The following is a 27,334-nucleotide window of genomic DNA, read 5'->3' as shown; positions in this document are numbered from 1 at the left end:
TCTTTGTAACATCTCAGAAGGTAAGTGTGCTTTGCAACATCTCTGGGCTGTTGGATTGTCCCTGACTCTGCTTCAATCTGGAGTCTCTAACACTGTTTCTGTATCTCTAATTCATATGGAGTCAGGATCTATCAGTCAGAATTGCTATGAGATCCATGTAAAAGCAAGCCCAGCACAAACAGCAGAGAAAAGGGTAATATAATGTTTTGTTTGAATATCACCCTGGCTCACATTTCAGGACCCACTAAGGCTATTTCTGAGACAGAGAAATATTTTAGTAGGCCGGACCTGAACCTGCAGGTGAAGATATTTTTTTCTTACCATAATCAGCTCCCTAAACTGTCTCTCAGCCATCTCACAGAGTGTGATAAAAGACTTAGTTAAAGGCTTTTACCTGTGTAAACCACAACCAGCTCAGCGCTTGACAGAGACCGCGATGATGATGACAATGAGCACCAGAACAGCCAAGGCGATGGAGAGGAGGCAGCACTTCATCTTCCTGGCTCGTAGCTGAGAGGAGAAAGACAGAGAAATAAATACATGGATCTTTAATGGGAAGATGAGAGTAAATTCATGAGAAAATGTTGCTTTTCTTTCAATGAAAAAATAGCTATTTGAAAGCAGTCAGTGCAACATGGAGAAATTCTCTGGTTTTTTGGACTTCCAGTGAAAATCCCCCTTGAATACAACACCTTCTCTACGCTACTTTCTTCCTGCCTAAATCATTGTGCCACACTAAATATCCAGGCTTTGCTTGGAGAGCTGGACTTGGGTAAGGCTGCTTGGTTTGGTTTTGATTGGGGGGTGTCAGATCTGCTTTCTGGCTGGCAGGAGAAAACAGTCTCCTGTGAGATAAAGAAGTCCCTCTCCACTCTGCTGTGCAATGAAGTTGAGACAAGCAATAACATGGACTGTTTGCAGGGCAGGCAAATATACTTCCAATATTAACCACCCTGATTTCATTCCATTTCAAATACAGAAAAAGAGATTCTACAGAGTTTTAACTTTTATGCCTGTTTCTACTTCAACCCATCAGCCTAACCAGTGACCTCCATGGACATAATGTTATTTATTCCTATTTAAAATCTTTTGCAATAATTCAATTCCTTTTTAGATGGATTAGAAGGAGGTTGTTTCCATGATCCCACAGTGTATGTTATCTTCTTATCCAATACACACACAAAAAAGTATCTTCAATGAAACAGTTAACTCAGACATTTTCCTTGAGACCAGATCAACCAGTCCTGCAGCCACCAGACTTGGTAACGTCATCTTGATATGAAAATATTTATTTATTTATTTTTCAACCCCCAATCAAACTCATTCTTTTATTAAAGTGTGTATTTCCAGACTATTGGGTTTTTTTCACATTAAGACACTGTGTTGTCTTGCCTCCCTGGCAGATAATCAGTGAGTCATCTTGGCTCTCCATCAGCTTTTCAGTTACTCACACAGATATGTTTTCTTTGGGTTTGGGAAAAAGAAAAAAAAAAGTGCTTTAAATACATCATCTCATGTGCATGTGTTAAGAAGGATCTTTTTGTCAGGCATGAAAGGAAAGAGGTGTGCAAGGGGATTCCCCAAAACCTTACTTTGGGGTACAGATTTGTTCACACTTTTCCATCAGTTTACTGTGAATCTTTGGGGAGAATAAAGGTGGACAAGGGCTCACAGAAATTATTGTGAGGCCCTGGCACAGGTTGCCCAGAGAAGCTGTGGTTGCCCCATCCCTGGAAGTGTTAAAGGTCAGGTTGGATGGGCTTGGAGCAACCCGGTCTGCTAGAAGGTTTCCCTACCCATGAAAGGAGGCTTGGAACTGGATGATCTTTAAGGTCATTTCCAACCCAAACCATTCTATGATTTGGGTTCTCTTTAATATTTTTTTTGCCCCCCACAAAGTGTTGTTTCCTCAGGGTTGCTCCACAACTGGAGCTTTAATTTCTAGAAGGGTAACTGCAGTGCACTCTGAAAGCTCAGTACATGAGACAACAGACCTGCTAAACCATCCCCTCTTATTTTAACCTTGATTAATTCCAAGTCAAACCAGGAAACCTCTGCTCCCGACTGCAAACTGTCTCGAGGCACTTCGGTGTCCTTGTCCAACTCTAAAATGTCAAAGCCTGTGTTTGGTCAGCAGAGGACGCTGATGGGTCATTTAGCTTCAAGCAGCAGCCTCAGGTAATCCTGAAAAGCAGCTTCAAATGCTGCACAATTATCACTTCAGAGGGCTTTTCCATCATTCCCTTTGCAGAGAGATTCCCCTGTTTTCCTCCTTCTACCCTTACAAAGTCCTATTCACTCTAATTTTGCATTTATATATTCTCGCCTCCTTCCTAATTTTCTTGGTTTTAACCAACTAAAGCAAATATAAAACTCAACCATAAACAAATTAAGACTGATCAGAGGTAGGAAAAATGCAGCCTAGCCTCTCTTCTGGTATTTGGTCCACATTTTATGAGCTTGTCCTGGCTGGTAAGTCAGGATAATGATTCCTGCTGTTTACAACATCTCTTAGTAGATTTAGTATTTCACAGTCTTAAAATCTGGGACAGGATTCTCCTGTTTATTCCTAGTTCTTTTTTCTTATTTTATATTTCAGCAAGGAAAATGTTCAATATTTCGAGTTCCTTTAGTCTCCAGCCATAAATTTGTACATGCTGGTGGAGCACTAGAAGCTGTTCCTGAGCTCTGCCTGATCACACCACCTTTTCTACAGATCCTGAGGAAGAGTGGCTGGATATCCCAGCTTCTGTTTGTCACTTGGTTAAAAAAATACTGATATTTGAGCAAAAGGCAGCAACTCCCTTCATTCTACAGGTGCCCAGGCTGCTTCAGGAAGGGCTATGGAATCATCCCTTCACATGTAACTTGACACAAAGGTTGGACTTGATGATTCTGGAGGTTTTTTCCAACCTTAATTAATATTAGAACAGAGCAGGTTGTACAGATTGTCTCACCAGATAGGATCTGTAGACCATGGTGTGGGCACCCTCACCTGAATATTACATAAATCTATGTTAATAAACAACATACATAATAATATCACATCTAACAACTCTGGTTATTATGTCCAGTTCAGGTTAACAGAATCTGAGATTATAAACCGTGTCTTAATGCCCCACTGTCATTCTTGAGGGAACTTGTGACACAGAGAGAAACTCATGCCTATATTTTTAATAACACCAAGGCAACAACACCCACTGGAAGCACATCAGCATCAGAAATGTAAGCACTCAACAGCTAGGTAATGTTGCATTTCCCATTATCTATATTATTATTACTATTATTTATTTTTTTCCCCTCTCCCTCTCAGGCAGGATTTCTGCCTCACTCAGTAAATGAGTAATTATTATGCCGTGCATATCATGTATCTTTATAAATTTTGTATACCTATTCAAGTTTCCTTGGGACATCCATCTACAGTCATGTTCACATGAGACCACACAAACCTTTCACTTTATGCAAAGTTCCTAATTTTCCCATGGGAGTTTCATGACAGCAGAATCACATAGTTAATACTTTCTATCTCAAACACCCCAAACATCAATGCAATGATTGGGTTGTATCCATTTTAAGTGAAGGAAGTGGAGACATTTCATGAGGGAAAGCATGGCTGATCTCAAGAGAATTCCAATTTTCCAAAGGAATAAAAAAATAAAAATAAAAAAAGAAGAATAATAAAAAATGAATAAAAAAGCAAATGTGATTCATCATGTCATTCCTTGAATCAAAGTTAATCTACACATACATGGAAATAGTAAATTATATCCAAACCTGTAATGGGTTTATTTCTCATGGCAGATCCTACTAGGTTTCTGCCAAAGTATTAGAGGTCTCAGAACAGCAGAGCCACAGCCACAGAAAAGTTAAGGACAAATAAAAAAACCCAAAAACAAACAACCCACAAAAAGCCAAACCATCTGTAAAATGAATCATTTATTTTACAACATAATTCTTCAGAGAGCTTTGCATTTTTATAGCGTTTTCCACACGGCCGACTCTTCTTTTTCCAGCTCTTCTTTTTCCAGCTCTTTCTGTTTTAACTGCTGAAGATCTTTCTTTCTCACTTGCATTAGGGCTATGCCCCGTCCTCCTTGACTCTCCTGGGCACAGGGAGCTCCAAGGCAACGTGTCCCCCTCTCAGTTCCTGCAGCTACACCCACAGTCGCTCAGAGGAGCAATCTGAGATCATTTTGCCCCCCAGCTTCCACTTGCACTTGAAGCACACTCGGATGTTTACAAAGACAAGGCATTCCTAGAACAGCAGATGGATCAACACCTGAAGTGCACTCTTAGTACAAGCTGAATTTTGAGAGTCTTACCCTCAACTTCAAAGAAGTATCAAGAAAACTCGAGTAAGTGTTTTGTTGTTTGGTTGTTGGTTTTTTCCCAGAGACCTGGAGGTTTTGCCAAACACTCCTAGAGGTCACATGGCTGCTTTCTCCATCTTTTTCTTGCTAAATTGCAAAGCTCTGTCCACATACAGGAGCTGACAGAATTTAACAAAACCTCCTAAAAAACATGTTTTATCCAGGCAAACTTGTATCCTGACAATCCGCTTTGGAAAACACTGATTCCTGTTAACTATTACTTAAAAAATGAGTATCTAAATAGAGACATAGAAATCAAGGCAACAAACAATTTCAGGCTGAATTTGGGAAAAGTTCAAAGCTACTAGATTATCTTCTGCTAGAAAATGTCTGAGAAGTAATTATAAGCTCAGTATCTGATTTAATCTTAATTATATTAGCTTATTCTAAACCTTGAATGCTATGCTGCAGCACTGCTCTGGTTTTTCAGCTCTCTTCCCAACCTGTTGTAAGTCTATTACCCAGAACACCTCAAATTTGTTGATTAAATTGCAGTGAATCTATTTTCATTCTACACATTTTCCCAAGATGAAAAGAATCCAGCGTGGGACAAACCCCCCCCTAATCCTGTAGCAAGATGTAATGGCTTTTTACAGTTATTTTTGCAAGGCTCTCGGGGTTTTTTAGTAAAATAGGTAAAGATATATTTTAATCCTGACAGAAGCTCTTTAAACACACATGTGAAACAGGAGTGAAAAGCAAGGAAGGGAGGAACAAAGGCTATTTAGGGACACAGCTGAGAAGCACTTTATATTGACAGGAAAACTGGATGTGACTGAGACTGAAAGAAGCCTTTCCTTCGTTGTTTCAGAAAATGAAGCTGCAAGTCATATTTTACAACCTAGAAGTTATTTATTTCTTGGGGGTGAAATGTGAAATGTTGGAAGACATTTTAATTATGTCACAACAGATAGTTAAGTAATTAAAAACCATTAAAGCCCATTACGGCCTCAGGCCCAGAGAAGCAAGTTTCATCTTGGAAATTCCTAAGCAAATACATTTACAAGGAGGAAAAAAATGTTTTCTTGCTAAGGATTCAAAAACTAGCTGGGGCCACGCATTGATAATAGGAGAGGCTAAAGGAAATTGTTTTCTCTGTACTTATATTGAATAGAAAAAAAAGTAAAAAGCACTTGAATCATGTATGGAAATTCAGCATCGAGCTTTCCTACCCTCTGTGGGTTGGTTAAACTTTGCACTGCAAGGCAGGATGGTCAAGACTTCTCAACTGCCTCCACAAAGGAGATGAAAATCCCTAGAAACAGGTATTTTAGTTCAGGCAGGGATTTGTACCAGAACAGCTGCTCTATTCTGAGAACATCAGAGCATGTGACAACACCTTAGAGTAGAGACACCCCCTGTCTCTACTCCATGGTCAGGGCATTTTCTAGGTCTCCTGCAGAACAGAATCAGTGGGCAGGGTGCTTTCTTTAGCTAAATTAATCTCACCAATATCCCACCTTTTATTCCATCTCTCCCTAGTCTTAGTTCTTGCCCTTGGATAAGGATGATGAGGGTAACCAAAGAGTTTCATCCAACATGGTTAACCCAAGACCATGTGTCTCTGTCCCTCCCTCCTGCAATGCCAGATAATGTAAACCTTTATGGAATCACTGAATCATTAAGGTTGGAAAAGACCTTTAAGATCGAGTCCAACCATCAGCCCAACACCAACACCATGTTCACCACTAATCCATGTCCTCAAGTGCCATATCCACACATTTTTTGAACATTTCCAGGAACAGTGAGTTCACCACTCTCCTTGTTTGCTTGACAACTCGTTCAGTGAAGAATTTTTTTCCTGATATCCAATAGAAACCTCCCCTGGTGCAGCTTGACACTGTTTCCTCTCATCCTGTCACTTGTTACCTGGGAGAAGAGGTAGACAACCACCTGACCACAACCTCCTTTCAGGTATTTGTGAAGAGCAATAAGGTGTTCCCTCAGCCTCCTTTTCTCCAGGCTGGAGGAAAGGCCTAGACATACCCCAGGATTTTCAGTTTGGTTCTGTGGGCAAGAATCTGCCTCCTGGGGGAAAAGGTCCATTTTTCAATGATCATTCCTTAGGTTATTCTGGCAAGCAAGCAAGCAAAAATCTACCCTGCACTCAGTGCCAAAAGACACAGTGAGATGACCCATTTTACTCACAGAAATGCTTACATGTATTGTAACACAATCTTAAAACAACAAACAAGTCATGAAGCATTTTCAAACAGAGCCAGGATTATAAGAACTTCTGAAAGTACAGTTCCACTATTTGAGCAAAGAAACCATTGCAGCTTTATCTGCTCTGGAAATTTATTTCCTGCAAACCCATTCAGCAAATAAAACCAAAAAATTATTAAATGTAGTAACCACACAACATCAGCTGCCAGTTATCAGGTCAGGTCCTTTTAAGGGCTTCTGTTGGGCAATGAAAACCCACCTTGATTAATTTTCAAGTGCTGTTTCCTTCATTGTAAGATTAACAAATCTGTTTGACATAAAATGGTTCACTTTATATGCAAATCTCTGTAGAGAGTTTTGTGACATTAAAGAGGTTCATACAATTTTGTTCACCCTGCCCTCAGAGGTCATTTGGAATTGCATGAAAGCGTTTGTCTATGCCCTTAATATGCATTTTGAAAGCTAATTTGAGGTCTGCTGGATTGAGAGCCCAGGTCCTTAATTACGTTTGGACGTGTTTCTACAAAGATGATATTATGAATCTGAAACTGCTGTCATTCCAACACACAATAGCACAAGCTCTGCAGAAGGCTGGGGAGTTCTCATGGGAGAGAAAAAGGAAATATTGGAGCAACACAGCAGAAAATCAGACCTTGTAGATGTGTGGTTATCTCAAGCTTTATGTAAACATACAGAAGGGGAAAAAAATCCCTTTACATTTGCAACAGTGCTTTCGTTACTATTATTATTATTATTATTATTAATACTTCATATTCCATTTGCATTGATAAGATCCCTCAGCCAAGCCACACACAGTCACCTCTGATAAGAGAGTAAACACACTGTGTTATTGCAGTGGAAGGGAGGAACACGACCTTTAACGTGTGTACAAATTAAAATGCACTGACCAAATTTGGTGACCTTTATGGTATGGCTTCCTTATAGAGGAACAATGAATTTGCTATCAAATATCACTGCCTCTGCAGGCAGGCTGGAAAAGGCCAGTGATATTATTAAGCACTTACAGTGTTTTTAAATGAGAACAAAGTAGACAAGTTGCATATAAGTAAAACCCAGAAGATATGAGAGCAACAGGGAAAGGCCAGCCTACAGCAGCAAGGAAATATTTCACTTTGTTTTGACACATTGTTTTTTGGGCCTTTACTTCCACATCATTTCGACTGATTTCAACTTTCCCTTATGATGTTGTGTCTGTGTATTTGCCTCTTTCCACCAATTCTGTGCACTCTTCCCATTCCCCATAAATCTCTTCATGATTCTCTTCTTAGTAATTATTTTCCTTGCATTCATCCCTGGAAGTGTTCCAAGACAGGCTGCTTGAGGTCCCTAAGCAACCTGGTCTAGTGGAAGGTGTCCCTGCTTATGGCAGGAACCAGATCATCTTTAAGGTCTCTTCCAACTGAAACCATTCCATGATTCCACATGATTCTGTGATATATCCCAAGTGAAGCCAAGTGCCATCACTACGTATGATTCCTCAACATATCCTAATGCAATACCGTATTCTCTCCTCACATTTAGCAAGTGATAACCATCCAGGATTGAACTTCCCATTCCTGTAATCCACCTCAAGTTATTTCTTTTAAATGATAATATTGCAGCCGAATCAAAGAAAAAAACTACTGGAAAATATCCAAGTGTCCCACCCTGAAAAAGATAATGGAAACATTTTCTCTAGTGCCAACATGCTTTGGGGAAAGATCAGTGAAAGTGTACTTTTTAGTGTTTCTAGGAAATTCGGCTCAGCTTTGGAAAGATACGGCTTCTCTCAAACCCCAGTTCAGATACATTCATGACTAGTTCAAAATCTGAGATACTTTTCACCATCTGCACCCATCTCCTGTCAGTGTTTTCTGACACAGCACAGTGTTGTCTATGTTGGTTTGCCAGCCCCCAGCTGACAGGGCTGATGTCAAGCCTGTATACACAGATTTAATTGCTGCATTTCCTACCTTCTGAATGCTTGAATTAGCAATCCTAACATTCCACTAATGCACTTGTTTTTCTAATGGCTGAGCCATCATTTGTAATAACACATGATAATGGCTTACATTTCTATCATGTCTTTCAAGGCAGCAAACCTCCAACGTGATTCACAAATTCACTATAAAGAGGATTATTTTTTTTTTTTACCAGCACTGGAATGAAGCCACATTCCTCTGGCAGCTGTTTGAGTTCTACAGAGCAAACCCAGCCAGCAGCTTAAAGCAGGTCCTGACCAGTGTGTGCACCTGAAACACCAGAGACCACATTTTCCCAAACCAGAATTCCCCCAAGGCAGCAAAGCAAATGTCCTCATACTTTTGCAGAAACCACCTTGAGATGCTTAAAAGCCCCACACAGACTCATGGAGAACTTAATTCCCTCAACAATTTAAACCCAGGAACACATTTGCAAGGAGAGAAAATAACTTGCCACATTCAAGCAGTGCTGTGCTCAGAGAAAACTTTCTTGCTGAGCTGTGTTTATGAGTTAGATTATATTATTTTAGGAATAGGAATACTTGGCTGGATTGGAAAGGACTGTCTTTTTATCACCCTGCTGCTGATCTCAATGCTTTGAGCCCATCAGTTTTCACCCACCTCACTTATCTAGTCTGTAAATCATCAGTTCCTCTGTGAGAGAGTTGTGGGGGCCAGGGCAGAACATCTTAATTCTTGATCCATATATAGCTCATTCTGTGTCCTAAAAAATGCTTTAGCTCCCCACATTGGCTTCTTTTTGCCATTAACAGCTGGATCAAACTTTGCAGAATCTTGTAAGGACCAGAGCCAAAGAAATTATGTAGTCTGGCTTAAATCCAGTGTACTCTTATGAGATTCTGGTCCAAATAAGTTGAGAATTTTTCCTGTGTGCAGCCAGATGTAACATTTTTATTTGAGAATTCTAATAAAAATAAAATGCTAAAGGGTGGAACATCAGCTATGAAGGGTCTTTTGACCCTTTTAAGTGTCAAATAAAGAAAACAAAGGTACTTCTAGGGGGTGGTAGGAAAAAAAAATCATAGAATCATTTGGGTTGGAAATAACTTCTAAGATGATTGAATCCAACTGTTAATGTAGAACTGCCAAGGTCACAACTAAACCATGTCCCCAAGTGTCATATCTACATGTCTTTTAAAAACCTCCAGGGGTGGTGACTCTGTCACTTCCCTGGACAACCTGTTCCAATCCTTGACAACCTCCCCCATGAAGAAATTGTTCATAATATTCATTCCAAACCCTCCCTGGCACAATCTGAGACTGTTTCCTCTGGCTATACAACAATATTGTTCACACTGGGACTGAGAAAAAGGATTTTCTTTCTTCAAAGCACAGTGTTCTTGAACTAAGACTTGCCTTCAGATCTCACCAGTAATTAAGACAAATTCCCATCGGTGTAAGTGTTCAGGCAGCAAAGAACAAACTGAAGGTCTGAGCTGGTCTGACTCTGTCACCAGAAAGTATTTGTACATAACAATATCAGTCAGTGCACTACAGGAACTGATCCACAAAAAAGCTCCTCCCAGCCCCAGGAATCATAAATAAACATAAATTTTGGAAGAGGTTCCAGGAAGTGCTGTGCCAATAATGCCTTGGGAAGTCAGTGCTAGGAGGTGATGAATCTCCAGAGTGAAAATGTCACAGAACCATAATAGGCAATGTTATGTGTGTGTGTTTTCATGGGACTAATTGATAGGACTAAGAAAAAAAACAAACAAACAAAAAACCCCAAACCAAAACCAAGGAAGTAAACAAAAAAGCACCCCAAAAAAGGGACAAAAAACCCCAAACCCCCTCCAAACAAATAAAAAAATCAAATCAAACCAAACCAAAAAAAAACCCCACTACAACACAAAAAGCAAAAATGACTCATGTTCCTTCTTTCAAAGTCTCTGCTTTTTCTTTACTCTGTCCATTGATTTAATATATGACATTACTTCCTACAAACTTTGCTCATCGCTATCACTGACATCACTACTATTCTGGTAATATCTTTACTACCACTAAAATACTCCCATCATTAGCATGTCAAGCAGTGGTTGACATGCTTCTGCTTGTCTCTTATACTGCACTGCTTTAAATAGATCTCTAAACACAGTAAATAGGGTTTTTTCCTGGTGCTGAAGTCCAAAGAGTGTAGAAAAAAAAAATTACGCTTAACAGAATCTTACCCCTCCTGAAAAGGCTTATTAGAAGGCTGGAGGGGGACCTTTTACAAGGGCATTTGGTGATAGGACAATAGAGAATGGCTTTAAACTGAAAAAGGGCAGGTTTAGATTTGATATTAGGAAGAAATTCTTCCCTGTGAGGGTGGTGAGGAGCTGGAACAGGTTGCCCAGAGAGATTGTGGATTCCCTGTCCCTGGAAGTGTTCAAAGCCAGGTTGGACAGGGCTTGGAACAACCTGGGCTAGTGGAAGGTGTCCCTGCCCATGGCAGGGAGTTGGAATGAGATAATTTTTAAGGTCCCTTCCAACCCAAACCATTCTGTGATTTTACAAATGAGACGAAAAGAATGTTCCTTAAAACAGAAATCTCAGGATAACCATTGGATTTTGTAACCAAGAACACAATTAAAGCTCAAGACTGTTTTTCCCTCCCGGGGATGCTATTTTTCACCAGTTTACAAGGAACCACCATGTCCCTGCTGCTCCTCTGCAGTATGAGGATACTTGGGAGCAAAGTGCTAAGGAAGAGAGTATATTAAACTGAGACCAGGCATGACAATCTCACTTGTGAAAAGTGACAGGTCGTGTTCTAGGAACCCAAGGAACGCACACCTCCTCACTTTGCCTCATTCAGGCAGACTAAAAGCAATTTTACAGGTCCTTAACCCCATAAATACTTTTACATATATGAGTCTTCACCTATTCAAAATAGATCTCAGAAATAAAAGCTGAGAATCTCAAATAATTACTAAATGACAAAAGGATGTTTTCTTTTTACTACTTACTTGTGTCTGTCACAAAGAGAGGTGAATAAAGCCACATCTAGTGTAACAGCAGTGAAATTAAGAAGAAATAGTGCCTCAATATCATTAATTAGGTGGCACAGAATTAAATCTGAGGCAGTTTGATCTTCTGTAGAAGCCATGGAGAATTGGTGAAATTCCTGATCTGAGCTTTTGTTCAAACCCAAACAAGCTCTTTCAGGTTTGAACAGTATTTGGACTCTCCATTGTTTTATCATTTTCAGTTTTCTGATGGATTAAATGCACAAATGCCAGGGGGTAGTCTGAGTTGATACTGCACTTCTGACCCTACGAGAAAGTACAAATTATTGGAAAATCTTGTGTGAAAGAGTATTCTCAAGAGGTTTGCTGCTCAGTTTTACAGATGGAGATCCAGGGAAAGTCAAGCAAAGAGCAGAGTTCAGTGCTTGTAAGAACAGCATTCAAATACAAAGACTAAAAAATAAAAATATCTCAAAATAGCAGACAATGAGGAGAACTGTACAGGCAGATATAGCAACTATGCCTTCCTTTCTCATTAAATTATGTGATCCTTTGAAAGCCATTTAACTTCTTCATTCCTTAATTGCCCCTTTTATAAGATTAGAGGTGTTACTTCATTAAATAAATTGAGCAAAAGTGGTGCCACCTGTGATGATGGATCTGTTATGTGCCAAGATCAGCACACGAGCCCTGTTCTTAAAACATCCAGTTTGCACATGGATGGATTTTTTCTTTGGTTTTGTTTTATGTAAACCTGTCCAGACATTTTTAAATTAAAACCTTTAAAGTCCTCCAGGGCAATAGCACTTTTCTTTAATTATGTAGTCACACAATAGTTATGGCATGAAATGGAATAAAATGTAGTCACTTCATTTCTCAACCAACCATTTTAAGCTCTCAGCAGCATTATCCTTAAATACATGTCCTAAAGTGGAGTTTACTCAGAACTAAACTAAGATGAACAAAGCCTGATATGAAAGCTGAGAACGACCAGAAGTTTAAACATTTTGCTGTTCCTCAGTCCCTGGCAATAAGTACTCAGCAGCATTCTGAATTTTTCACTGTCATCAGAGCTGTGAGTTCCCTGCATCTACGTCAAAATCCTGGTGGATTTGCAAATTGTAATGGACTCTGAATAAAAGAGATGAACGTTACAAACAATGGAATATCAGCATCGCTTCACAAATGGCCTTGGAGCCTGACCCTCTTGGTCAGAACTGTAACCCCCCATGTCTAGGCAGAGTCTTGTCAGCGCTGCCAACACAAAGGGCTTTTTATGTGAAGTGTGTAGTAATAACTTGACTGTGATAGACAACATAATAGAGCTCTGGGAATGTCACAGAGCACAGTGCCAACAGTGGATCCTACGGAGCGTATCAATTCCTAGCAGCAGCAACAAGAGGATGGGCTGAAAAAGAAAGAATTAAATGAAATTATGAGTCCAAATGTGAAAACAATTTTAATGTTTGAGTTTTATCTCATTGCAAGGATGGAAAGGGACAGAAAGCAATGAAGTGTAATAAACCACCACTTCTTTGTATATATGTGTATGATTCCTGTCATGGTGCCAATTTACAGCCAGTTTGCCAGGTACACATTGAAAAGCACATCTACTCCATCCAGTCATGCTGTGTAAGGAACAAACAACCTCCAAACACTTCTTCCAATGAATAAAACAGCACAAAGATAAGATTCTCTAGAATAGTAGAAACCAGGGCACGTAGCTAAAAGACAACATGTCACTCAACTATAACTAACTTTTAGCCAAGAAAAAGATATTTTGGTTACATCTAAATAAAAGTTCATAGAGATGAGCAGCCAACAAACTAATAAACTGCCAACTAAGCTCAGTTCAAAAAGTTTTTATATAGTTCAGTTTGTTATGACATGATTTCCTTCAAAATATTCTGGGTGGCTCTCCTAGGCTGCTGAGAAGATGAGGACATGAATGAGTTTCCAGGATAAAGCTTATCTGAAAATCCTCCCAAACTTATCTACAAATCCTCCCAAAGTCCTGAAAACTGAACTGAACGACTGGTTTGAAGCTCTGAGAAAGTTTCTAAAGTAGTTCTGAGCGCTTCCACCTCCACTGAAGCCTCCATGGGAGATTATGCCCTGGTGCTATTTGGAGAACGACTCAAAGGCAGCATCTCCAGAGAGGTTCCGCTTATGGAATTTATTTGAGGTTGACATTCAAGAAACCAGATACTTTTGAAGTGTCCAGAGAAGCAAAGGGGAGCTCTGGACTTGTGAAGTGCCCCAGCTTTTTTTTTTACATGTAGCTGATCAAAGCTTTTAACTCTCCATCCCTTTTCTCCTGGCATCTATGACAAGAGCTTAAATAGTTGAGCTCCACATGGGAAAAAACCCCTATAGATATCTGTATGGATGTGTGTATATTTTCCCCTCTCTGATTGTCAAAGCCTCTGTACTTAACATATTAATTTACTGAGTTTAACTTTTTAATGCTACCCCCTTTAAGTCATTAGAGATCCTTTTTTTTCATTATAATCCTCTTATTTGGTAATCAGTCTGAGCCTGTCTGTATTTTTTAAGAATATTTTAAAGTTTCTAGTGGAGATCAAGGAAAGTTTTCTCTTGCTCTACTTCACAAACTCCAACTTATTATTAGTCAGCAGTTCAGTGCAACATTTAGACTGTGGTTGTTTTTTTGTGCTTCTATTTCTTGCATCCTCCTTCATAGAACCAGACTATCTTGGGTCGAAAAAGACCTCTAAGACCATCAAGTCCAACCATTATGAATGGAAATGTTACCTTTATTTAAATGCATTCTGGCTGTTGAAAGCTGAGCAGTGGAGAGCTGGAAAAACTGAAATGGATGTAGCAAAGCTAGTAATAGCTCCTGTAATGTGCTTCAACTGGAAGAACCACCACTAGAACCTTTTCTCTCATGAGTCATTCCTAAAATTGGCCATAATGCATTTCTTAATGCTCTTAATTATTTGACATGCAGGAAAGTCTTTGCACAAGAAGTCTGAGAACATGAACTTATCTCAAGACACCAGGCAGATATTACATCATAAGCAACAAACCTCCAGTCACCTCTGACTCAAGTTTCTAGTTCTAAAGATAAATAAATCCACCCCTCACCATTACCAGCCTTCCTGCTGTTCACTACATGTACTTTAACAGGCAGAGGAATCATTAATGCATAACTACATCATATCTCAGAATGCATCAAAGGAAAGTTCTCATAATCCCTTTGGATCTCAGCTTGGGGACACACTGAAACTCACTGAAGCAATGGGCCACAACAGACTCTCTACAGAAGTTTAAGAGCTCCACTATTCCCTCTTTGATCATTCAAACCATATTTAAAGATAGAACTTCATTTATCCACTTAGAGCAAAAAGTTGTAGACAGCAAATTGCTTGTCCTTCTCCCTCAAATCTCGTTCAGTGGGGAAGGGGGAAAAATAAGAAATCGGCATAAGGGCAGTCCCATATCCACTAATCTGTGCAGCCAATTAATTAAACAATTATATTAGCCAAGTCTTCGCTTCTGACATGGCACAGCTGACATTAATTGGGCCACAATCAAGATAGTAATTCAGGTTAATTGGATTTCCACTGTCAGCAGCTATCAGCTTGTTTCAATATGCTGCTGTCATTTAGGAATAATTAATCATGGATGGCTCTATTGGATGGCTCTGGTTGACAGCTGACGGTGTGGTGACGCTTCAAGAAGCTGGTGAGTGCTGTGGGCCCAGTGAACAGGAAAGCTGGTTCCCTTTGGAGAGATTACTGCATGTTGAGTCCCAAAACATGTTCCATAAAGTGTGGAGATGATGACATTTGCTGACTCTTGTGCCTGTGCAGAGAGAAAAAGAGAAAAAAAGACCCATTCCCGTTGAAACGGCTCTGCAAAAGGTCAGAGGGATGTGCATGTCCCACCTTCAGGCCCACAATTATTGTTTGGCTACAATAAAACACCAGTTCACGTGCTGGAAATGCCAGGATTCATCTGGTGTTATTTGCTTTTCTCCATTTCTAACAGACCATTACTTTGGTTAACACCAGATAATGTAATTTATTCAATCTGTTGTCAGAATGTCTGCAAAAATGTCAAGGAACTGATGAAGCCAAGTCTTTATTTATTAATAACTTGGGGAAAAAAAAAAAAGTGATGAAATTATTGTGGAGAAGTGGGGAAAAAAAGCTAGAAATTAAAGTGTAAGATGAAAATAGCTTAGTGTGTTCCATAAGGAGTAATAGGAATACATTATGCTTCTGAAAAAAAAATAAAAAAAGGAATTTAAACTTCAGCAAAGGAAAAGCTTTAACATCAAGTTCTATTAGACTATGTCATTATTCCCCAAAGGGGAAAACATACATACATATTTAAATTAAAGTATGATTTTTAGGTTCTTCATGACAGAGTGCTAAGAAATCATACCAGAAGTGGCAACACTACTTTGACAGCTGGACAGAGAAAATTTTCCATCAGAAACTTGATGAATTTATTGTGTCATTACCAGAACCCAGTTTAAGATGGATGGAGTCCACAGCATTTCTAAAGGAAATCAGATACCATGGCTAAGGAATTTGGCTCCCTCTTTTTTAGCAAAATCCTGGCCAGAAGACGAGCATTTGCACTGCTCAACAGAGCACTAATTCCTACTTTGGAGATATTTTCTTGCTGTCAGTCATTAAGAAGAAGTCAGGATTAGGCAGAAGCATCTGTTAACCAAAGCTGGACAGAAGAAGTAATTTGTTATGTCCTCTCATCAGAAAGGGTCTGACAGGGCTGTAGGTCCAGGTGAGCAGCACACAGGAAGATTTTATCTTTTGGGGGTTTCACCTCAGTGAACTTCTCCCGTTTATTACCTTCAATTATAGCCAAGACCTGGTTGCTTCCTTTGTCTTATTTTCTTGGGAAATTCCTGGGTTCAGAACATTTTCCTCTGCTAGAATGGAAATATAGCAGTCTAAATGCATTAAGAAATGCATTATGGCCAATTTTAGGAATGACTCATGAGAGAAAAGGTTCTAGTGGTGGTTCTTCCAGTTGAAGCACATTACAGGAGCTATTACTAGCTTTGCTACATCCATTTCAGTTTTTCCAGCTCTCCACTGCTCAGCTTTCAACAGCCAGAATGCATTTAAATAAAGGTAACATTTCCATTCATAATGGTTGGACTTGATGGTCTTAGAGGTCTTTTTCGACCCAAGATAGTCTGGTTCTATGAAGGAGGATGCAAGAAATAGAAGCACAAAAAAACAACCACAGTCTAAATGTTGCACTGAACTGCTGACTAATAATAAGTTGGAGTTTGTGAAGTAGAGCAAGAGAAAAGCTAGGAAAAATCCTTGCTTAAATCCAACCTGAGCAATAGGCAAAACCATCTAAATTATTGGTGTTTCATAGGGCCGGAAGGTCGAGGGAGGTGATTCTGCCCCTCTACTCTGCCCTCGTGAGATCCCACCTGGAACACTGTGTCCAGTTCTGGGATTCTCCACAGTAGAAAAGTGTGGACCTGTTGGAACAAGTCCAGAGAAGGCCACGAAGATGCTCTGAGGGCTGGAGCTGCTCTGCTAAGGAGACAGGCTGGGGGTGTTGAGCCAGGAGAAGACAAGACTCTGGGGAGACCTCATTGCAGCCTTCCAGAACCTTAAGGGGGCTTATGAAAAGGAGGGAGAGGGACTTTTTATGTGGACAGATAAAGACAGGACAAGGGGCAATGGTTTTAAACTGGAAGAGGAGATATTTAAATTCGATGTGAGGAAGAAATTCTTTCCTGTGAGGATGGTGAGGCCCTGGCACAAGTTGCCCAGAGAAGCTGTGGCTGCCCCATCCCTAGAAGTGTCTAAGGCCAGGTTGGATGGATCTCTGATCTAGTGAATAGCAGCCCTGGCCCTGGCAGGGATGTTGGAAAGAGATGAGGTTTAAGGTCTTTTCCAACCCCAAACACTCTGTGATTCCATGTCTGTGATTCAAACTGAGTCCAACCCTGCAGTACCTCGTTGCTACTTAGAAAAATACTGATAAAGAATGTCAGCAAACTGTCTTCATTAGTTCACTGCTGGGTTTTTTTAAAATCCATAATCCTGCTAAATCTCATCATATGCTTTTAAATTGTGGGTGTAAATTACTTTTACAATCAGGGAGTTCTTGAATAAACAGCCAAAATGCTGCTCTACAAGTGAACATTACAAACAGCTGTGTTTACCAGATTATCTCTGGGATCACTGCTGACAGATAAAAATTGAATCTGAAGCTACATGTTTCTTAAATCTTTTTGCCCTTCTACATGTATCCTTTGAAAGTAGGATTGATGTGCCCTGTCAGTAGCCCATAATTTACAAGAAAGCAGTCCCTTTTCTGTTTGTCAGTCCCTTTCCCTGCTCCCAAGAGCTCCAAACTTTTCTGACAAATTCAATCACATCTGAGAGAGGAACAGAAGCATCTAAAGTACTTCTTAAAATACTTGGTACTTCTCACAATACTTGGTGCCTTATAAAGAAGACATTTGTTTCTTTGGTTTGGCAGCAGATAACTGGTTAAACAGCAAATAGTGCAGTTCTTGGAAGCACCATAGTCATTCCATTTATGTATAGTGGAGAGAGACAGAAGGAAAAGAGAAATTTAGGGTGACAGTGCCCACAGTTGACAGCAAATTAGGCATTATTAATTCTGCTCATTGCAGAAAAGCTTGGTTTTCACTCCAAGAATTTCAGGAAGTGCTGAAATGTAATGTCCAATTACCCATGATAGCTACTGCCTGTAGATCACAATGGCAATATTTGGACTCAATGATCCTGGTGGGTTCTTTCCAACTCAGGATATTCTTCAACTCTATGATTCTATTTGAGAGCAAACCTGTAGCAGGCAAAGATATGATGCACAATAAGTCATTTTGCTCCTTTTCTCTTTATAATACAAATGTCCCTTTCGGGTCTGGTCTCAGATAATTTCTCCAATCAAGAAAATGTGGCAAGGCAGAAAACAGAGGCTATGCCTCTCAAGCAAGCAGATAAAATGCTGTATGAGGTGTTAATTTGACAGTAAACACTCCTACCAGCCTTTTAGCAGTAAGGAGGCCAAACCTTGAGCTGATCATGAACTTTAGACTATCCCCCCATCTCCAGATATAATAAAAAATGAACCATGGTGGAAGTAAAGGTTGGCTGCACAGGCTTCTATTTCTTCACTGGAGGTTTTCCTCTTGAGTGGAGGATTTTCTAAATTACTAAATGCATTTGAAAAACAGGAGCAAATGTTTAAGCAAGTGAGTTAAACTGCATTTATCATATGAACCATGGGACCTGTTCCAGCAATGCCAGAGCAAAGCTGATGGTGAATGGACACAAAGGATGCTCAGAGGAGTCATAAATTTTGGATTCCTGTTGCCCTTCAACTGTTCACTGATATCTGACATCTCATCCTTAAAGGACTTGTAGGCCATGGCAATATTACAAAGTGCTGTCACCTTTAAAAGCTTTCATTGGCACTGGTGCCAAAAGGTGGGAAAAAGGAATATGCAGTGATGTTGAAGCTGTGACTCCAGTGTTGTTCTGGGCATTAATCTACACACCTTGATCCTTGCCAAATTTTATTTTGCTTTTTTCTTAATGTTTTCATGCAGAGATCTTGGATCTATTTTCATTTTTTTTTTTTGTTTAAATAAGGCTCAGAGAACGATCCAGATGGCAGGCAGGTAAATGGAGTGTTGTTACTTTTTAATCTTGGAAAGACACACCGATGATGTTTCCAAGAAGGAAAAAATACCTATCCCTTTTGTTCCACCTGTTCAATGGAACACAAATTATATCAACAGATTGGGGGGGAAATTATTCATTATTTGTTTGTCTCACACAGCCAAACACCATGTAGAATATTTTATTTTTTTTTATAATTGTCTGCACTTGTAGCTTAATACCTCAGAGCACATTACCATTAATAACAGATCACAAAGACCTTGAAGCTTTGAGGTAGAGACTGTTGAAAAAATCAAGATGTTTCCCTTGGATGATTATGTAGAAATATCATCTGATGTAGCTTATTCTTAAAAAAAAATGTGAATTTACCTATCAAATTTACAGGGACCTAAAAGCTGGGTGTTAATGAAAAGATAGAAACAAGTTCATCCTTTTAAGCTCCTGTTGGAACAGCAGCTGGCAAGGAGGAGAGGTGGATAGGGATCTAGTTTGTAGCATTTTCTGAGGTGAGCACGAATGCCTGGAGCTTCACTCAAATTCACAGCTTAGCCTGTACAATCCCTGCAATTGGAGCCTTTTTGGATGCATCAGTCTATGGTGTGGAACTGAAATAATTACCATCTCTCTGTAATTAGTTCTGCTGATCTCATTAGCTGGGCTCAGGTGTTGCTCTGTTGATTGTCATCTTGTAACTGCCACGAATCAATAAATGACTGTGTGGGTGTGGTGGGAAAGGAAAAGTAAGAGATTGCATTTTTTTTAAAAAAAATTCCCTTTTTCTTGGACCTCCTCCTTTTATTATTCATCTGTGCAGTGGATGATTCAAGTCTTCTGATTTTTTATTTTTTTTCCAAGAGCATAGAAGCTCTGGGTAAGGAGCTCCAAAAATCCAAGTATTTCAGAAGGAAAAAAACCCCCATAATATAGGAAAGAGCATTTCCACTTATCCATCATCTCCTATGTCACCCTGGGGTGACACAGCAAGAGAATAACACATCAAAGGAGAGATGTTTTGAGGCTGTGGCCTGTTCAGTGCTTAATCTTCACCAGGATGGTTGATGAAGATTCTGATACTGCTCTTTATCAGATTTTTCTGGTTTCAGAATCACTAAGGCTGGAAAAGACCTCCAAGATCATCAAATCCAACCTTTGACTTGAGAAGGTGAGGGAGCTGAAGAGAAGGCAATCAAAGATACTGGTTTTTATTAAAGAATAATTAATAATTAAGAACACCAGGATTGTTTCTGAGCCATTATTGCAGAATAATTCACAGTTTTGAAATGTAGTGCTGGAGCAGACACAGCAGTGGGGATTTGTTACAACTATGAAAAGAGAGAAAATGAAGTTACTCCTTAAGCACCTGCCTGCTGATGAGAAAAGATTATAAATTAAAATTACAGATTAAAAAATTAAAACCAGAATCTGGGTTGTGAAGGGAAATTTCAGTGTGTGAGGAATATGATTAAGGTTGCAGAGAGTCACTAATAACGTATAAAACCTGCAGCTGCTGCTTCATAGTTCAGCATAGCCAAGACAAAATGACTTGGTTGCACCTGATTATGATGGATATGGATTAATTACTTACTGGGTTGGAAATCTGTAGTCACCCAGGTATGACTGATCGTGATTTGATTGCATTCAATATGAAAAACAGAATCAATTCTCAAACAGTAACATCTTATGGATGTAATTGGTGCCTCAAAAAGGTCACATCTCCCAAAACTGAGAAAAAAATCACAGCAGAAAACATGCAAATAGGAAAATGAGAAAGCAAATGGAGAGTTCTCAAAAGAGCAGCCCATTAACTGGCCAGGATGCCTTGATCTCACAATTAAAAAAATACAGAGTTTTAGCAAAAATTTTATCCTGATTCAGTGATAAAGTTTAGGCAGCAACTGAAAATTGAAGGAGTTGTCCTGTGAATGGAGGAATGGATGATCTTCATGGTGCCTTCCAACCCAAACCATTCCATGATTCCATGATTCTCTTACAATGATATCACCAATGGCACATCCATAGTCAGGAATATCCATGAGGGACACCCAAACCCCACCTTAAGCTGTGACATCCCCACACCTCAGGGATGACAGATGCTGAGAGCGAGATCAATTAAATATGTCTCATTTACTAAAGAGATGAAGCTTAAAAATGTAAATATATATAAATATGAAATATAAATAAACAGAATGTAATGTCAGCTACACATTAGAAGCTAAAGTGGAAACAATTCCTGGCCAGGCTAAAGAAACGAATTTTGGGGATCTGTGGCAGAATAAAGAAGAGAAATCCCAGCAATGTCATGGACCAATTAGAGTGGAGAGAGAACACTGCTATTAAGGACACAGAAATAAAATGAAGTAAAATTCAATAACCACTTCTCTTCCATATTGGGGTAATGAAAGATATTGTGTTTATATCCTTGATGGATTACACAAGGAACATGGAATGATTTTAAACAATGTCTTTAGTCTTTCATTATTAAAGCTGGACAGTCTGTTCACAAAGGCTCTGAAAGAGAAAGGCAAGTAGGTCTGTTCCCACTGGTGTGTCAAATGTTAATAAACATTAGTATACAGGGAAATTCCAAAATGCTGAATGACTGTTTATGTTACATCTCTACACAAAGAAACACATGAGCAGGGAGACAGATAACTACAATATTTGACCTCAAAAGAAAACAACAGAACTCAGCTGAACATGAATTAAAGTATGGGGCTGGACCCAGGACCAGCCAATATATATATTTTGATTTTTTTTTTTAAACATTAAATATCTAAATTGATTGGATTGCATTTTGAAAACTTAGATAGCTGACTGCTGAGGGTGACTGTAAACATCTAACTGTCGAGCATAAGGCCCTTGACTTCCACAGCCCAGAACACTCAGATGGAAAATGTAGCACTGAGAAATTTCCATAGAATGACAGAGTGGTTTGAGTTGGAAGGGCCCTTAAAGATCATCTAGTTCCAACCCCCTGCCATGGGCAGGGGCACCATGAAAAAATTTCCATTTCAAATGAAGATGCGTGCATATTTCCAGCATAGACATCACTAAGGAATCAAGTTCAGGAAAGGCAAAGAAAGCCTGAGACCATCAATAATCCCTCGTGATTAATTTCCTGGGATATGGTCATATCCCCAAAGCTTTCTAGTTCTACAAGCTGTTGTTGAGAAACCCATTGAATAGAACAGGTTCTAACCTGGTTCTCTGAAATAGTCACTAGATCCACATTTCTGATCTTTAAACCACTGCTCTGAAGTGCTGCAATGAACACAAGGCAATGGAGACGATAAAAGAGATCCAGTCAAACAAATTAGAGCATTTCAATGCAGATAAATGTAAATCCAAACAATGGATTTACATGAATGGCAAATATATACACTGGAAATGGGAAAATGTATTTTAATATGTAGGGAGCGTAGAGGATTTAAGAGTCAAAGCAGATAAACAGCTCCAGATGAGCTGTTGGTGCAATCACACGAACACAGGTCTGATGCAAACCTTGGCCACATGGGGATGCAACCTGGACTAGGAGGAGATTTCAGGACTCTGTGTGACATTGAAGAGATTGGTACTAAAATGTTCAATACATTTTAGCATTTAAAATGGTGGTTTAAAATGGATGTAAGTATCACAACATGGGGCAGAAGACAAAAATTATTGGAAGCTTAGAAAAATATTTTTCAGTAAATACATAAAATTAAAACCTTTCAATATTTCCTGAGACAGAAAACAAAAGCCATCTACTAAAAGACTCCTTAACCTGATGGAAAGGACTACAAAGGCCTGTGTAGTGGGAAGCAGATATCAGTTATATTCTAATTAGAAACAAGGTATGGTGCTCACGAGGCTGGTTAACCACTGGAACAAATGCTCTAATTCCTGAGTCTGGTTTGCTGGTTAAGCCTGGACACTTTAGTGTAATAAATACTTAAAAAAACCCCACAGTTATGAGACTCAGTGGACAAGTAATTGACCTGATATATAAGCAGTCAGACAGTCTTCTAATTACTTATGAAAATCAGTGCATTATCAATGTCATCTATAAGTTTTTTTTGGTGAACTTTCAGAATTGCAAATTTCATCAGTTTAACTCAAAAAAGGGAGTATTTGAGGCAGCAGGGTTGTATGTGCTCCTGTAAAGTGGAGAGCATCTGTATTGCCTGGATGTTGCACTTGCCCTGAACATACTGGCATCATTTCCAAATAGACTTATCAAAACTGTGCAAATGCATTCCATGCAAATATATTCATAAAATATGTCATTTGAGACAATTTGTTTATATTTAGACTACATGTCAGATAAAGTACTCTGGAAATATGCAATTTAGATCCATGTGGAGTGTATTTGTTTCTTTAAGTGCTGCTGTCTACAATGCTACATTTAATAAAAGGATACATTGCATTGGGGGAGACAAAAAAGCCCAACAAAACAGGTAGATGTGTAAACAACAGAACTCATTTGCTGAGAAATTATAATTACAAAAAGCATTTATTAGTTCTCCATTGAAGGTAGTGAGAGCCAGACTACTTTCTTTGCTGACCAAGTACTGATCTCATGAATAATTGTGCATGGACAGGGGGTTTCATCACACCAAGCCCTCCTGACTTCTGTAAGGATCCAGATCCCCACTCCCTTGTGACATATTTAGTGGGTGGCGTCCCTGCCCATGGTGAGAGGGTTGGAACTAGATGATCTTTAGGGTCCCTTCCAACCTAAACCATTTGATGATTTCATGATATCTGGCAGGTAAGGCTTTGTCTTACCTTCAGTGATGCTTTGCCTGGGCAGCAAGGCCTGTTCATGAAGCTTAAATGGACTTTATAGTAAATGTTGTTATCAAGAACTCTGTGGCAACATCTAAGTTATGTCCATTAAATCCCAGAGCACTTCCATGTTCCTGGAAATGGTCATTACTTGCCCTTCAAAAAGCTGTTGTAGTATCAGCCCATGGGTACGTTTTCAGCTGCTATTCCATTCCCTAAGAAAGAATTGTGGTATTACTGTTTTTCTTTTCATTTTAGTGTCACCTATAGAAATTCAAGTGGGAGATAAGGAGAAAAACAGGCCCCTTTTTTTCCCCTTTCCCCCCACTCTTTTTCACTAATTACTTGCAGCCAAGAAGGTACTTCTTTGCTCCAGAGCTGGCTGCAAACTCAGCAGTGGTCTGCTCTCCTGATTGCTCCCAACACAACCACCAGGAATCCTTAATGCCCTGGAAGGCAGATGGAATTTGCCTGTATCTATTTCACAGCATATCCCATCTGCTCACGCAGAGAGAACTTTGCTTGACAGCAAGAATACCTTTTGTGAAAGTGTTTTTTCTCCCAAGAATTGTCTCCTATAATAAATAACTGAGGAGGGGCCCACACAAACCTCATGGAGTTCCACAAGACCAAAGGCAAAGTTCTGCACCTGGGTCAGGCAATCCCCAATGTCAGTAGAGACTGGGGATGAATGTTTCAGAGCAGCCCTGTAGAGGAAGACTTGGGGATACTGGTGAATGAAAATCTGGACAGGACCCAGAAACCCAACTGTGTCCTGGGCTGCAACAAAAACAGTGTGGGCAGATGGTCAAGGGTGGTGATTCTGCCCCTCAGTTTTCCCCCTATGAGACCTCACATCTGGAGAACCCCCACCTCTGGGGTCCCTGATACAAGAAAGACATGGACCTATTAGAGTAGGTCGAGAGGAGGCCACAGAAATGATCAGAAGGATGAAACACCTCTCCTATGAAAAAAAAGACTGAGAGTTGGGGTTGTTCAGCCTGGAGAAGAGAAGGCTTCAGGGAGACCTTATTGCAGCCTTCCAGTACATAAAGGGGACTTATAAGAAAAATGGGGACAGACTTTTTACCAGGGCCTGTAGTGACACAAAGGACAATGGTTTTAAACTAAAAAAGAGTGGATTTAGATTGGACATAAAGAAAAGAAGTTTTTTTGCAGTGAGGGTGGTAAGACATGGGAACGAAAATTGTGGATATCCCATCCCTGGAAGTGTTCAAGGCCAGGTTGCACAGGGCTTTGAGCAACCTGGTCTAGTGGAAGGTGTCCCTGTCCATGGCAAGGGGACTGAACTGGATCATCTTCAAAGGTCTCTTCCAATTCAAACCAGTCTATGTTTTTATAATAGAAAATCACTTTGATAATGCAATGATCATATCATGTAGTTTCATGTTACTCCTCTGGAAAGGAGGGCTGAACACTTCTGAAGAGAGGAAGTTTGCAATTCTGCCCTATTGGCCATTTCCAGTTCTTGCCTTCTCAAGAAAAAATCCAAGGCAATAATACTCTTCATGTCAAGGTAATGGACACATTTCATCCCTCAGTCCCTGAGTCCACAACTGGGAGACTGGAGTATTCCAGTTTGCAACACAGAAAAACTGATAAGATGAAGGAAAAAAACTAAAGTCTTTACTACTTTTGGAAAGGAAGAAGTGCTGACAAGTTCCATGTTTTGTTTGAAAACAACCCAAATTCATCATGGTGCAAGAAAAAGGGCTGAATTGTTTGGTACCTGAAAAAAAATCTCAGTTCACTCATCTACCTTCAGGTTAAGCAGGAGAAGGAAGAAGCAGTGACTTGACCATTTTTAAGTGGCACACTCCTTTCCAAAAAATGGTGGAGTTCCTCTCTTTAAACAAAGTCTGTGCCACTGATGGTGTTACTACATCATTTTCCACTCTGCTATTCCGAACCAGCACGAGTAATCAATCACTTACTTATCGCAGGAGCAAACCAGACTTTTCTTGGAAGGAGTGTAAAAAGTGCTACAATAAAAGCAATTTTGCCAATTTGAGTGTTCCACTTGACAACTATTTGCATAATAAGGTTTTGCCAAGATAAGAAGATTGGTAATTTTCAGCAGTATGGAGGGGATTGAAGTTTTTAAGCTTTCTTGCCCACTATCTACACACTCCCAGACCTCCGCTCTTGATGTATGGTTCTTTTTAAAGTACTCCATCTGTCTCCGTTGTGTAATGAATTCTGTCACTCTCAATTGTGCTCCTGAGCAGTGGAAGGGAGTTTGCATTTTGATTATAAAAAGGTACCGTCAGCTCTTATTACAATGGAAAACCCATCTCCATGTGAAATTTTAAGGCACTTATAAGCTTAGTCTCCCTCTCGGAAGGCGCCTGTAGATCCCGCTGTCACCATCTGACAGGGTGTGCAGGGGAGCAGAGGGCTGGGCTGCACTGCCAGCAGAGAAGTTTGGAGAGATGGAAGTAAATCCAGTCCCCTCCCTAAGAAGCTCACGGGAGGGATAGAACAGAGCAAACGCCGTCATGTAAAAGTTGTTCCACATGGAGCTCTGAGGGGCTCTCTGGAGGAAGAGGGTGGCAGGAGAAGATCAAGCCTGTCAGCTTAAGTCTCTTTCCTTCTCCTCACCCTCATGAGCCAATTTATCTCATCCTGAGGCTTGTCAGCAGTTTTCTATTCGGGACAGTGGGAGGGCAGGAGGAAGATTAGCAGAGCTTTCACAGGTTAAGTATTAACATACTTTCAGGAGCCTTGATAGCAAAGTGCTCAAGAAGGATTAGGATGTTAGAGAAAATGTAGAACACGCCTGCACTGTGCCATGGAAAGCAGTGCCAAGATGCTGGGCTGGTGCGAATAAACCTGCTCAGTGTGATGCTGTGTCAGCTCACTCCAGGAGCTGGACTGTCAATCCTGCTAAAGGCCCCAGGAAAGACAACTGCAATAAATGAGCTTTTTCTAAACATTCTGGAGGCAGGTTTTCAGACTCAAAGTGTCCAGTGTCCAGCCAGGTGGACTGCTCTGGGTAAAGCAAACTGGTGATAATCACTAGCAGTCTTGGCTGTAGTGAGCATGGCCATCAACTAGTGTGGCTCAAGATCCTGAGGGATAAAGAGGAAGAGGAACCCAGTACAGATCCTGGACTTTAGGAGAACGTCTTTTGACTTGTATATTTTACCTACCAAACACAAATTCAGAGCTAAACAATATGAAAAATGAAAACACCCTTTAATTTTTAGTTCAGGATTTATGTATCTTTGGTCTTTAGCCCCACATCTGGGGAGGAATAGCCCCATATACCAGTGTAGGCTGGGGACTGACTGACTGCAAAGCAGCTTTGCAGAGCAGGACTTGACCTGGGTGGGCATCTAACTGCACACAGGCCATTCCAGTAGCAGCAAAGACCA

At 40.0% G+C, this 27,334-nt stretch overlaps 1 protein-coding gene across 5 annotated transcripts in view; it reads right to left on the bottom strand.

Moving 5' to 3' along the window:
* The window catches only part of TSNARE1 (t-SNARE domain containing 1), a 469,040-nt gene that overhangs the window by 61,869 nt on the left and 379,837 nt on the right, over positions 1–27,334 (bottom strand). For all 5 annotated transcript variants that reach the window (XM_064642560.1, XM_064642873.1, XM_064642791.1 and 2 more), the window contains one exon: positions 395–510. In XM_064642560.1, coding sequence (XP_064498630.1) covers positions 415–510 — 96 coding nt within the window. In that variant the 3' untranslated portion in view covers positions 395–414. The remainder of the gene's footprint in view (positions 1–394; positions 511–27,334) is intronic.

The sequence above is a fragment of the Pseudopipra pipra genome, chromosome 1, assembly GCF_036250125.1.
Source record: "Pseudopipra pipra isolate bDixPip1 chromosome 1, bDixPip1.hap1, whole genome shotgun sequence".
NCBI classification, from domain to species: Eukaryota; Metazoa; Chordata; class Aves; order Passeriformes; family Pipridae; genus Pseudopipra; species Pseudopipra pipra.
This window is presented reverse-complemented; position numbering and strand designations above follow the sequence as displayed.